This window comes from Carassius auratus, chromosome 46, assembly GCF_003368295.1.
Source record: "Carassius auratus strain Wakin chromosome 46, ASM336829v1, whole genome shotgun sequence".
Taxonomy (NCBI): Eukaryota; Metazoa; Chordata; class Actinopteri; order Cypriniformes; family Cyprinidae; genus Carassius; species Carassius auratus.
The window spans coordinates 3,190,448-3,202,543 of NC_039288.1; the positions used below are offsets into that span (position 1 = coordinate 3,190,448).

Genomic DNA, 12,096 nt, shown 5'->3' on the forward strand with positions numbered 1-12,096 from the left:
GCTGTACGTAAATAAGCCATTAAGCCGGCCATTAAGGTTTTCAACTGTGTTTGCACTTGGATGGGATTAATGCAGAACACAAATTCCAAGTATGGGTTACCATACGTGCCCACATTATATTCCATTATACTTCAGTATACTCCAAATTTTGTAATTGTAGTTTTAATGTAATTTAAGTAAATTAAACTTAATTTACAAATTTTACATCAGATTGTATATATATATAGACAGTACAGACCAGAAGTTTGGACACAACTTCTCATTCAAAGAGTTTTCTTTATTTTCATGACTATGAAAATTGTAGAGTCACACTGAAGGCAACAAAACTATGAACTATGAACACATGTGGAATTATATACACAACAAAAAAGTGTGAAACAACTGAAAATATGTCATATTGTAGGTTCTTCAAAGTAGCCACCTTTTGCTTTGATTACTGCTTTGCACACTCTTGGCATTCTCTTGATGAGCTTCAAGATGTAGTCACCTGAAATGGTCTTCCAACAATCTTGAAGGAGTTCCCCGAGAGATGCTTAGCACTTGTTGGCCCTTTTGCCTTCTGTCTGCGGTCCAGCTCACCCCTAAACCATCTGGATTGGGTTCAGGTCCGGTGACTGTGGAGGCCAGGTCATCTGGCGCAGCACCCCATCACTCTCCTTGGTCAAATAGCCCTTGATGCCTTCAGTGTGACTCTACAATTTTCATAGTCATGAAAATAAAGTAAACTCTTTGAAGGAGAAGGTGTGTCAAAACGTTTGGTCTGTACTGTATACACACACACACACACACACACACACACATTGAAAGTAAGTGTTTTATCTAATATACAATATATATTTTATAACATTGATATTATAGTGATATTTATATGGCGTGCACGTTTAAATGGGCTCTCAGATGACATTTTCTTAGACTAAAGAAAATAATATTGTTTTAAAAAGACGTGATGTGCGCCCCTAAACATTTCTCAGAGAGACATTTGCTTTGATTCATGATGCAGAGCAGGCAAAGAGGTTCCAGTTATCAACAACGTAGATATATCCAGCAAACGTTGGATTGACAGTTGATCACAGAGGAGAGTGAGGACATCTTGACGGCACTGGGACTCCTCCTGTGTGTTTATTTTGTGTTTGGAATCCAGTATCCTGAAACAGCGGTTCTCAGTTCCAGTCCTGGTGACCCGCCCCAACATGTTTTGCTTGTCTCACTTATTTAACACACTGGATTCAGATGATGAACTCGTTAGAAAAGAGCTCCATGAATGAACTGTGTTCTGACTGACTCTAGGGTAGTTTCACTCACTATTGTTAAAAAGACTAGCTTTTCCAAATAAAGTAAATAACTATTGTAGGCATAAGACCTGATTTCCAAAGGAAATGCAAAATTTACTTCCATCTGAGAACATAACCGTGGACCACTCAGCAGCAGTCCATTCTTTTTGTCTTTAGACGATTGACACAAGGAATGCGACAGCTGAAACCCATGTCTTGCATACGTCTGTGCGTAGTGGTTCTTGAAGCACTGACTCCAGCTGCAGTCCACTCTTTGTGAATCTCCCCCACATTTTTGAATCGGTTTTGTTTCACAATCCTCTCCAGGGTGCAGTTATCCCTATTGCATGTACACTTTTTTCTACCACATCTTTTCCTTCCCTTCGCCTCTCTATTAATGTGCTTGGACACAGAGCTCTGAGAACAGCCAGCCTCTTTTGCAATGACCTTTTGTGTCTTGCCCTCCTTGTGCAAGGTGTCAATGGTCATCTTTTGGACAACTCTCAAGTCAGCAGTCTTCCCCATGAAGAGACCATTTAAAGGCTTTGCAGGCGTTTTGAGATAATTAGCTGATTAGAGTGTGACACCAGGTGTCTTCAATATTGAACCTTTTCACAATATTCTAATTTTCTGAGATGAATTTGGGATTTTCCTTTAGTTGTCAGTTATTATCATCAAAATTAAAAGAAATAAAGATTTGAAATATATCAGTCTGTGTGTAATGAATTAATATAATAAAAAAGTGTCACTTTTTGAATGGTTTTAGTAGAAATGAATAAACTTTTTGATGATATTCTAATAATATGACAAGCAGCTGTGTGTGTGTGTGTACGTAGACCAGGACTCTCTCTTCTTCAAAAATGGACATATTTCAAGGTTGTTGCATTATTTTGTATGTGTATAAAACAACAATGTCCTGTATAATTTGATGTTGTTTATGTATATTCCCTGGCTTGTCAGCACTCATTTTATTTACTGCTGAAACAAATAAATTAAAAGGTTTTTACAATGGGATGTATTTCGTTTCTCAGTTAGCATTTAGTACAGAAATTTGAATCTTTAAAGCTGCAATTTGGTAAGAAATGAATAGCTTTCATTCATCTTAAGTAAAAATGTCATTAAGAAGCATATTCGCTCATCTATGGTAGTCATATATAACACCTCTAATGGATCTGTGTAACACAATTTGACAAATGTGCTAATTAAGCTTCTTATCTTTAAGAGTATGTGCCAAATAGTACCAAAAGAGCTTCCCCATGATAAAAAGCCAAAGAACCACAGTTGAGCATCATTTTTGTTGAAGCAATAAAGGTTTATATGGCACCTCTTATGGTTCTACATAGCACCATTTGACAAAGGTGCTATATAGCACCTGTAAAAATAGGTGCTTAATAGCACTAAAACTGGTTTCCCTATATGATTACGAGCCAAAGAACCGCTTTTGGTGCCATATAGCACCATTTTTTTTTTTTTTTTTTAGTGTATAACTAATGTTGTGGGGCAAATTAAGCCTAAATGGATTCAATACAATTCACCAAAATTACACAATGAAAAAAAAAAAAAAGTGAATTTAAAATTTCCAGACAGCCCTTTCAGCAATGACCTTCTGTGGATGACCCTCCTTGTGGAGGGTGTTGATGATCGTCTTCTGGACAACTGTCAAGTCAGTCTTTCCCATAATTGTGGTTGCATTTTCTAAACTAGCCCAAGAGGTACCCAGTATTTATTCTCAAAATGAATCAAACTAATCAAGCTCAAATTATTTGAGATACAGAATTATTAATTTTCTAAGCTGTAAGTCTTAAAAAAAAAAAAAAAAAAAGACCTCTTGCAAGATATTCTAATTTTTTTAAATGCACCTGTACATATAAAACATATGGAGGTAGCCCAGTCGTATGTATTTGTACAATTCTATGGGCATTTTCGTATGTATATATAAATAGATAGATAATTTTAGTAAGCCAAATTAGAAATAATTTATTGGCTAGAAATTGTGAATCAAAAACACTTTTCAAAATCACAAACTTTAAATATTGTTGTGGAACCACGGCTTTAAAAAAATAAAGCATGAGGACATGGGGAGTTCAACAAAAGTTGCAGTTTAATTGAATTAAAACGGCCCGTGAAACAGCACAATTTTAACACCCTACCAGTTGCTCAAAGATTTTCCACAAGACAGGATTGCCATAAACATTTGTCTGTAACAAAGTTACCTTGTATTTAAATATAACTCTCTTACAGGACAGTCGTGGCACCTTTAAAATGAACAAAACTCCCATACATACAATCCACCGATCAGAAAGATTTGTTCTGTCAATTTGACTCTTTAAGATTCATTTTGAATGCTTTAACCTTGGCTCTGCCTCCTGTATTTCAAAAGCTAAATCTGTGAAAGTAAATAAATTAGAAATGGAAACGAGATCCAGCCATCAGGGTTCACCATACAGAAGACTGATCTGCAGACACGAGATTCTGTTAGTGGGTGAAATGCATTCAGAAAACAAATCAACTCACAAAACTGGCAGCAGTCTGCGTTGAAGTCTTAAATATGAAGAATATCTGAAAAACTTTCACAAATAAAGACCTTTATCAATCACTCATCAAATACTACAATTACAATGTGCGAACATGTAGGCACTCTTACTGACCCAAGAGTATGAATGAACAGACCAAACAAATCAACAGCAAATCAGGAATGTAAAGAACATTTTTCAAGAAAGAACAATCATTTCTGTAGTTTGCAAAGAACGTTCTGGAACGAGATGCTTGCCTGAAACGCAAAAGCATTAAAGATGTTGTGTAGGAGGAGAGGTGTGCCCTCTGCACGGATTACACATTCTTCTCTTCAATAAACACACTTTCATTTCTGGCTCTGTCAAAGAAAACTATTTTGGAAAGAACAAAAGAATGTAGTCCACATTAAAGAACAAAAATCTAATTTTAACCTGCATTATGTAAGAAAGAACTTTTCTCAGAGTAGGTAAAAGAAAAAAAACACACTGCAGGAGAAATCAAATCCACATTCTCTCAGAACATGATGCGCACTGGAAACACACAGTGAGAGCGTGTGTGTGTGTGTGTGTGGTGGGTGTTACAAAAGCAGTCTTCAAATAAAAGGTTGTGTACTGGTGCTCATTTTGTCCATTAAAAGAGGTTGAGTTCAAAAGACGGAGATGAGGGCAAAGACTCCGTACAGCAGGGCGCAGGGGTACGCCACCAGCAGCTGCTGCCCGTCCATGGCCAGAGCAGAGATGAAGATCTTAGAGGCCGAAAAACTGCACCAGCCAATGATGGCAGCTGTTATAATCATACCCAACATGCCCCTAAAAAGAAACAGGAAAACACTGGTTTATTAAGGTGCATTATAAACTAGCTCTAAAAAGCTTTAAAATGATGGGACTGCAATATACATTCATATAAATTACAGGATTAATAATTTATATTAATACATGTTTAACACTATGTCATGCATCCAAACACACCACCAGTCAAATTATGGAATTAAGATTGCAGATGTTTAAAAAAAAATAGTTTATGCTCATCAAGGCTGCATTTATTATAAAAGAAAAAATATATATTATTAAAAGTATTATTACAGTTCTTTTGATCATTTTAATATGCTAAAATAGTTTTCTTTTGCTGCTTATCTATCTATCTATCTATCTATCTATCTATCTATCTATCTATATATGTATATAATATATAAAATTTATTTATTTTTCCTTCTATGGAAACCATGATACAGTACTATTTAAATTTGTTGCAAGATTGGAAAAAAAAGCTTTTATTTAGCAAGGATGTATAAATAAAGAAAAGTCTTACTGTAAGGAAAAGAGGACCCCGAAACTGGACAGGGTGATCATGGGTAGCAGGCAGTAACCGAGGACACTAGCCACACAGCCGAACGAGACCCCCGTCATGCTCATGAGGTTCAGGAGGCAGTACATGCCGAGGCACCCGATGGCACTGATACCATACACATAACCGAACTGGATCTTACCCGTCTAAAACCAGGAGGAAAAACATCAACAGTTTACTTTCGTATTCTATCCTTAATCATGCTGCTAGAATATACAAAAAATATATATGCCTTAAAAAAAATTTTTTTAGGCTAGAGACAATCAAAAACAAGATGTGTCTTACCAAGAGTAACGTCGCCCCAAAGGCCAAACAGAACACCATGGGTCCAGCCAGGTCCGTTTCGTTCATTATACTGCCATCTGCTGCCTTCAGCGGGTGCAGCACAGTCAGAGTCTTCTGCCAGATGTGGTCAAAGTTGATCCCCAGCTCTGGAGATGGAAAATACCAACACAACTCACCACCACGCAGGATTTCCCAAATGAGGGAAGGGGATTCGGGAGGTGATGAAATGCTAATCATCATTCCCACATTAAAGGTAAAGTTAAAATAAACAATCAGGGTTGCGATCGCAAATGAAACTTTAACTGCGTGATGTCTTACTGGGATCATTAGATGGCAGAAGACTGGATTCAGTCTGGTGTGGGTGATTCAGGGTGAAGAGCAGCACTGTGTTCATTTACACTGGCTTCCTGGGTTTTCAGTTTAGCAGCAAATTTTACTCAATGCAAACTCATCTTAGCATGACACATAACAATAACTTGTGAACACCATGTACACTGTGCCGCTTCGCCACATTTCCTACATTCTCTCACTCCAACCAATTACACGAAAAGCCTCAATAAATAGCTGGCTAGAAATTAAATGGTCAATTTTGTGACAGACATGCGAGAAGAAACCGAAAACAATCTAAATTTGGGTATAATCCTGGTTTATACTGATTCTGATAGAAATACAAAAAGGAAAAATTCCCATAAAACAGTGTTTAAACCCCAGAAACATCTCAATAGCTCATAGAATTCAGTTCTCGTCTTGGCCAAAACAAAACAGAACTACGTGAAGCTATTCGGTTGTTAAGTGATGACGTAAGAAGCGCTGCTTCCGGGTCCAAGCCTCAACTCGCTTCACTTGTGAATACGACCTCATCAGCCGTTTATGAGCACTGTTTATTCATATTAATAATTTAAGCTAAAAGCTTTCAAACTTACGGTATACACTACAGTCTCCGTGCTCACAGCGTCCCAAACACAAATAATTTGTATATTTTTTTTTATATTTATATTTTCATTGTCTGGCTATCTGGGACTTCGGTATGGAGTTAAAGGTTAAGATTATAACTTTTTCGCTAGTATTCTATCACATTGTGAGTTTATATTAGCACCTTTTGTTGTTTTCTCGTGGTAACTGATAGAGCGTTTGGACACGGAAGTGCTGCTACGTGACGTCAGACTTAACAAGCGAATTACTGAGATTTGTGTGCACGTCTTTATTTCAAAATCGACATATTACATGCAGTGATTCACAAAAGACAAGAAGCAATCTGCAAAATGCATGTATATGTACATGTACCTGACTTTGATTTGCCAGACGAAACTCACATTTTAATGACCCTTTAACTGTTTCACTGCTTTTTTTGCTTTTTTTCTTGATAATGAGTAAAGTTAAAAGTGGTTAACATTGATGCATGTCTTAGAGAGCACCACTACTAAGGCAGAACATTAGAATAATAGGACAGAATTGAAGCTGAACACTACTGCTGAGCATGATAAATGCACTTCTGATACAGGATGACAACAGTGACCAGCGGTAATGGGTTAAGTGGCTTTCTCTGCGTCTCTCTGACTGATAACTGCACAGCCCTGAAGAACTGGGGCGAGAAGGTTTCACAAGGACGACTTCACTTCAGTATGCAACAACACACGTGGCTTGTCCTGAACACAGCCCCAGGTGGCACTTTTAGTTTTTAAAGCAATGAGTCACTATCAAAGTGTTGGCTTTGGGATATAAGAGACGATGCATTAAAGTTAAATAAACATGCACGGATGGATTGTTCACAATAAAACATTTAGAAAACTGATTTAAAAAAAATATATATAAAAATTATGCCAACTTAAAAATCGGCTTCATAGCAAATACACTATTGAATGAGAACTGAACTGGATGAACACATTACTCGTTTTCTCTGTGTTATAGATGAATTCACTCATTCCATAGTCAATGAACTTTATGCAATTATTAAACTGAACTGAATCAACAATGAACAGACTTGAACAGAGAAATTGACGGTTTACTACTGTCCTCTTTTTGGAAGTGCTTCACAGCAGAATTAAATGATACACTATTTTCCCGTTTAACACTGTAAAGAGAGACAGCTTCTCTACTATACAAATAAAGGAGTCTTTCCACCTTTAAGCCTGGTCTCGGTCTCTTACCTTCCAGCAACGGGGGCTCATCCTCAAAGCTGCTCCCGTACATGGCCTGTGGGGAGGCCGGCGTGAAGGCTGGCGTGGGCTGGTAGATCTGTCCTGCGTACGGCTGCTGGGGAGGCCCTGAGTAGCCCATCGGCTGGGGGTAGTCATACTGTCCATACTGTCTATTAGATACAGTTAAAGATTTAGAGTCAGAAATAAGGCTAATGCAAATATGAAATAAGAATGCATTGATTTGCATGCATTACGATATACTGATTACTCTCTAAAGCACTGTATGGACCCCACAGGTACGTCACGGCGCTAGCTGGAGGCAAAACAAACGGAAAACTGGAGGCGGCTAATACAGACCAACTCAGGGTCGGCTACTCAAGGAGCTTAAAATATCATCTTGTTGTGTTGTTGGTTGCCAGAATCGACGGAGAACATTTTATATACATTGTTGTGATTAATTGTGACAGGAATTTAAGAACATGGTAAGAAAGAATAAATACAGAAAGTTTATAATTAATCTGCAGTCTTCAGAATTTTTACTTCTAGAAAATACTTACATAATAATAATTTTACTGTAATGTCACTCTTTATTTAATCTATGGATTTATACGCCCACAGTTTCTCTTTACTATACACGCTCGGTTTCTCTATCAGGTAAGTGCAGATGTAAGACCACTCAATCGGAGGTAATCCTGTCAGATCGTCCATCCAATGAGTGATTGTGTACGGGTCGACCAATCTGGTTCCGTCCGTTAAAGTTAACTTTTTCAAATAATTATCGCGGTCCCAGACAGTGAGTGACCTTAAATATTCAGATAAAGCAGATATATTCAGATTTTCTCCAGCCATTGTTAAAAAAACAAGCTAAGAAAACTCGCTAGCTACCGTTTGTTCAAGTGTTGAGGGGAATCTTTCTGCCTCCAGCTAAGCCCCGCCCACACAAATACATCACCTGGTTTACCAACTGTAAAAGGGTCTATACTATCAGCCAGCAATATATTTAATGTTGGTGATTAAATATATATATATATATATATATATATATATATTACATCCAGCTTTACCTGCATACAAACTACACATCTAATCCCAGCAGTGTTTGTTAATATACCCTCAAAATGTAAACTATATTTTTCACAGCTCTAAATATGAAGATGTACAAGTATATCAAACTTTAAGCACACACATACAGTATATTTAATAATGTTATATATTAATAACAGCAGAACTTTGTGCAAGGCTCAGGCCCACTTGTTGTACCCGTCTGTGTCGCTGTAGCCATATCCTCCCTGGTTCTGATCATCCACACTGTAACTGGACTGGTAAAAGTCTGCGTTGAAGTTGTCAAACCCTGACATTGTAAGCAGCCTGGAAGAAATTCAATAGACAAATAAGTCAGAGATGCACATTGGATATTATTAAAACTGACTGGTATTTAATGCTATCAAAGCCAAGACTGTTATGAGATTTTAGTTAAGTTAAAGCCAACTACACTGGTGTTCAAAAGGTTGGGATCACGTCTCTTCTGATCATCAAGGCTGCATTTGTTTGATCAAAATTACAGAAAAAAAGCCAAAAAGCAATACAGTTAAATTGTGAAATATTTTCTATTTTAATATACTTATAATTTATTTATGTGACGAAAAGCTGGAATTCTTTTATCAGCCATAAGTCCAATCTTCAGGGTCACATGATCCTGCAGAAATCATTTTAATATGCAGATTTATTAGCAATGCTGGAAACAGTTTCTGCTGCTTATATATTATTTTAACAGCATTGCATGTGTTCGATGTTATTTATCAATCACATATTGTTATGCTACTGTAACAATTAAGGATTAAAGCAAGCGATTCATATTAATTAATAAGAAGTGATGGATGATAGTAAAGACTCAAACACAAATGATCAGAGACTATAAACCGATACAAAAGTGTACCATGGTAAAGAGATGTGATGCATTTGAGAGCTTCAGTATCACGGTATTGAAATCTGATTCTATCACGATGATATTGTTATGTCCACAGCACATATAACGTTACAAATAAACATAATACATGTTTAAAAAGAAATGCAAGTTTAAAAATGAACCACGGTACTTGTTTTTGTCAGAGGAATACTATATATTTCATATAAGGTTGTATGTTAGTTAAAAGCAATGCCGCGCTAATTCTATCTTTGTCATATTTGTAGAAGTCACACATATTTGCAGTGGTTTTGTTTGTGTTCAGTTAGCACAGCTCCGCTAAAGCACTGTAACGACGCGCTCAGTCACTGTCAGCACCATTCAAGCCCTGTCCGACACATATATTTAAACATGCAACACAGCTCAGATATGAATATCTAGTGAGGAAGATTCAAAAGTTTTACTCACACTGTTAATAGCCCGAGACTCCACCAACGCCGCTAACTACGTGTCAAGAAATATCAGCGGAACTTCCGGGTGATGGGGCGATGACGTCACTAGGATAGGTTAGGCTGTGGGAAACTGACGTGCGCCCTCTATTGGAGGATGCGCTCACTGCACACACAGGCTTTTATAAACAATAAAAAAAAAACGACAAGTCAAATGTTAGTCATTCAGTCATTGTGTAAAAAAGAAACAACCCCCACCCCCCCAAAATAAATAAATAAATTAGATAAAATAAAATAAATAATTAAGTAAGTAAGTACATAACCTTAATCTAAAAAAAAAAATGTTTATTTTATTATCAGGAGACAAGCTGTTCTATTTGAATGTGTTGTTGAAGCTGTTCAACATTTGCCATTACACCATACATTTTTGAAATGTGAGCTATATTTAGGGTCTTCTACAAAATTTAGAAGAGAAGTCAAAACATACTGACTCATTTAGCCTGTGTGATATCTGCAGTTGGTGACAGACTTAGTCTGAATAAAGTTCCCAAGTTTGCATGATGACACTGTCATTATGCATCTTTTTAGGCTAAACAGAAGACTAATTCATACATTTTTTATGGCAGACTTTGATTTATGACTTAAGGACTGTGGTTTACATCTAAAACATCAATTAAAAATAACATTTTAATAATGATAATTATTTTACTCCATACCCCCTCATATTTTATTGTTATCTGTTGGACATTTCGTATTTTGTTATGTAACTGCCACATTTTATGCAAAAGCAGATGATTAATGATTCATATATGTAACACGCTTTAGACCTGGAGCACATTCATATTTTAACAGACTAATATGATTTTTATTTTACTTAGGTTTTGTGTTTGTGGATTACATAGTAATGAAACTTCATACATAATGAGAGCTTAAAAAATAAAAATATTACAATTATGTCAAAGTATGAATTTGCTCTTGGTCTAAAGCATGTTGCATGTATGAATCATTAATCATCTGCTCCAGCATACAATGTGATGGCAGTTACACAAAGCAGACACGGATGTTTTGGTGTCAAGAGAAACTAAAAATAAATCTCTGCTGGGAAACCATTATTATTATTGCACAAGAATAATAGAGGTTGTATGAAAGGAGTGATTGTTTTATTATACAGGGAGAGATTAGGAAAGGCTCGATCCACTATAAAGTTTATGTAACAGACATAAAGCACCATAATGGTGCGGGTGGAAAGAAGTGATAATGTTGTGGTTGGCTTGATAGATAGATAGATAGATAGATAGATAGATAGATAGATAGATAGATAGATAGATAGATAGATAGATACTCTACAAAAGAATAACTGATGTAGTAAAATTCTAAAATACAGTAAGAGTGAAAAAAAATCAGTAATTTATAATAATGTTGTCTGTTTTTTCCATTTTCTTTTGATAAAGTTTGTTTTAAGATTCCTCAACAAAATGTGTTGTGTGTCTAAAAATATTCCAGCAAACATGCACACATAACAGTTGAAGGAGAGGTTCTTGCATCAAAATGGTTTCCTTCAAGCTCAGTGCTTCTCATTCAGATGGAGCTGAGAGCACTAGGCAAAGCTTAAATGCATCATGGCCCATGGGTGAGAGACAACAGTCCATTAGCTGTGCTGCATGGGGAGCCAGTGGTCCGCTGTGTCAAATCTAACAGAATCAGGCCGGAAGAGAGAGATGAGACTATGTGAAGTGATCTGTGTGAAATGATGCCCTCTCCACCAGACTCACTGAATCTGTAGAGTTACTGGTCTAGAACCCTTTGAAGAATAACAAGCAGGGCATTGGGTTTTACACATACCCCACAGGGTTTTACCTCATATCTATTATTACTGTCAAACCCATAGCACCATATTTGAAGTATACAATTATATACAACAGTTAATTCTGGTCACTGAATTTGCATTCCAGAAGCACTGATATAACAGACCAAAAACACTGGAACTTGATGCTGTCGGCATCACTCTGAATGTAAAGATATGCACATTCCAGACAGACTGTTAGGTTTTCAGTTACTCTTTCTGTGGGTTACATCACTATGCCAGTAGATGATAACAAATGGCTGCTATTGAATCATTCACTCAAATGATTTGTTCAATAACAATGAATCATTCAGGAACATAATAGCACTATTGTGTGTTGCATTGATTC

General features: G+C 36.6%; 1 protein-coding gene across 2 annotated transcripts; it reads right to left on the minus strand.

Moving 5' to 3' along the window:
* Positions 1–3,352: 3,352 nt before the first annotated feature.
* LOC113063867 (protein YIPF5-like) lies at positions 3,353–10,065 on the minus strand. Of its 2 annotated transcripts, none has more exons than XM_026234267.1 (6): positions 9,924–10,065; positions 8,813–8,920; positions 7,562–7,722; positions 5,415–5,560; positions 5,094–5,275; positions 3,353–4,594 (listed from the first exon to the last, which is right to left on the minus strand). In XM_026234267.1, exons 2-6 carry the CDS (start codon positions 8,908–8,910, stop codon positions 4,432–4,434), a joined length of 750 nt encoding a protein of 249 aa, XP_026090052.1. In that variant the 5' UTR covers positions 8,911–8,920; positions 9,924–10,065; the 3' UTR covers positions 3,353–4,431. The 2 variants fall into 2 exon arrangements, with proteins under 2 accessions (XP_026090052.1, XP_026090051.1); XM_026234266.1 differs by having other exon boundaries at positions 8,804–8,920.
* Between the last annotated feature and the right edge of the window lie 2,031 nt (positions 10,066–12,096).

Excerpts from the sequence above, each read along its gene's own strand:
- LOC113063867 (XM_026234266.1), bottom strand. The coding sequence starts at position 8,910 with ATGTCAGGGTTTGACAACTTCAACGCAGACTTTTACCAGTCCAGTTAC. Across the intron at positions 7,723-8,803 it reads GACACAGACGGGTACAACAA|ACAGTATGGACAGTATGACT; the intron begins GTGGGCCTGAGC and ends TGTATCTAATAG. Across the intron at positions 5,276-5,414 it reads TTGGGGCGACGTTACTCTTG|ACGGGTAAGATCCAGTTCGG; the intron begins GTAAGACACATC and ends TCCTGGTTTTAG.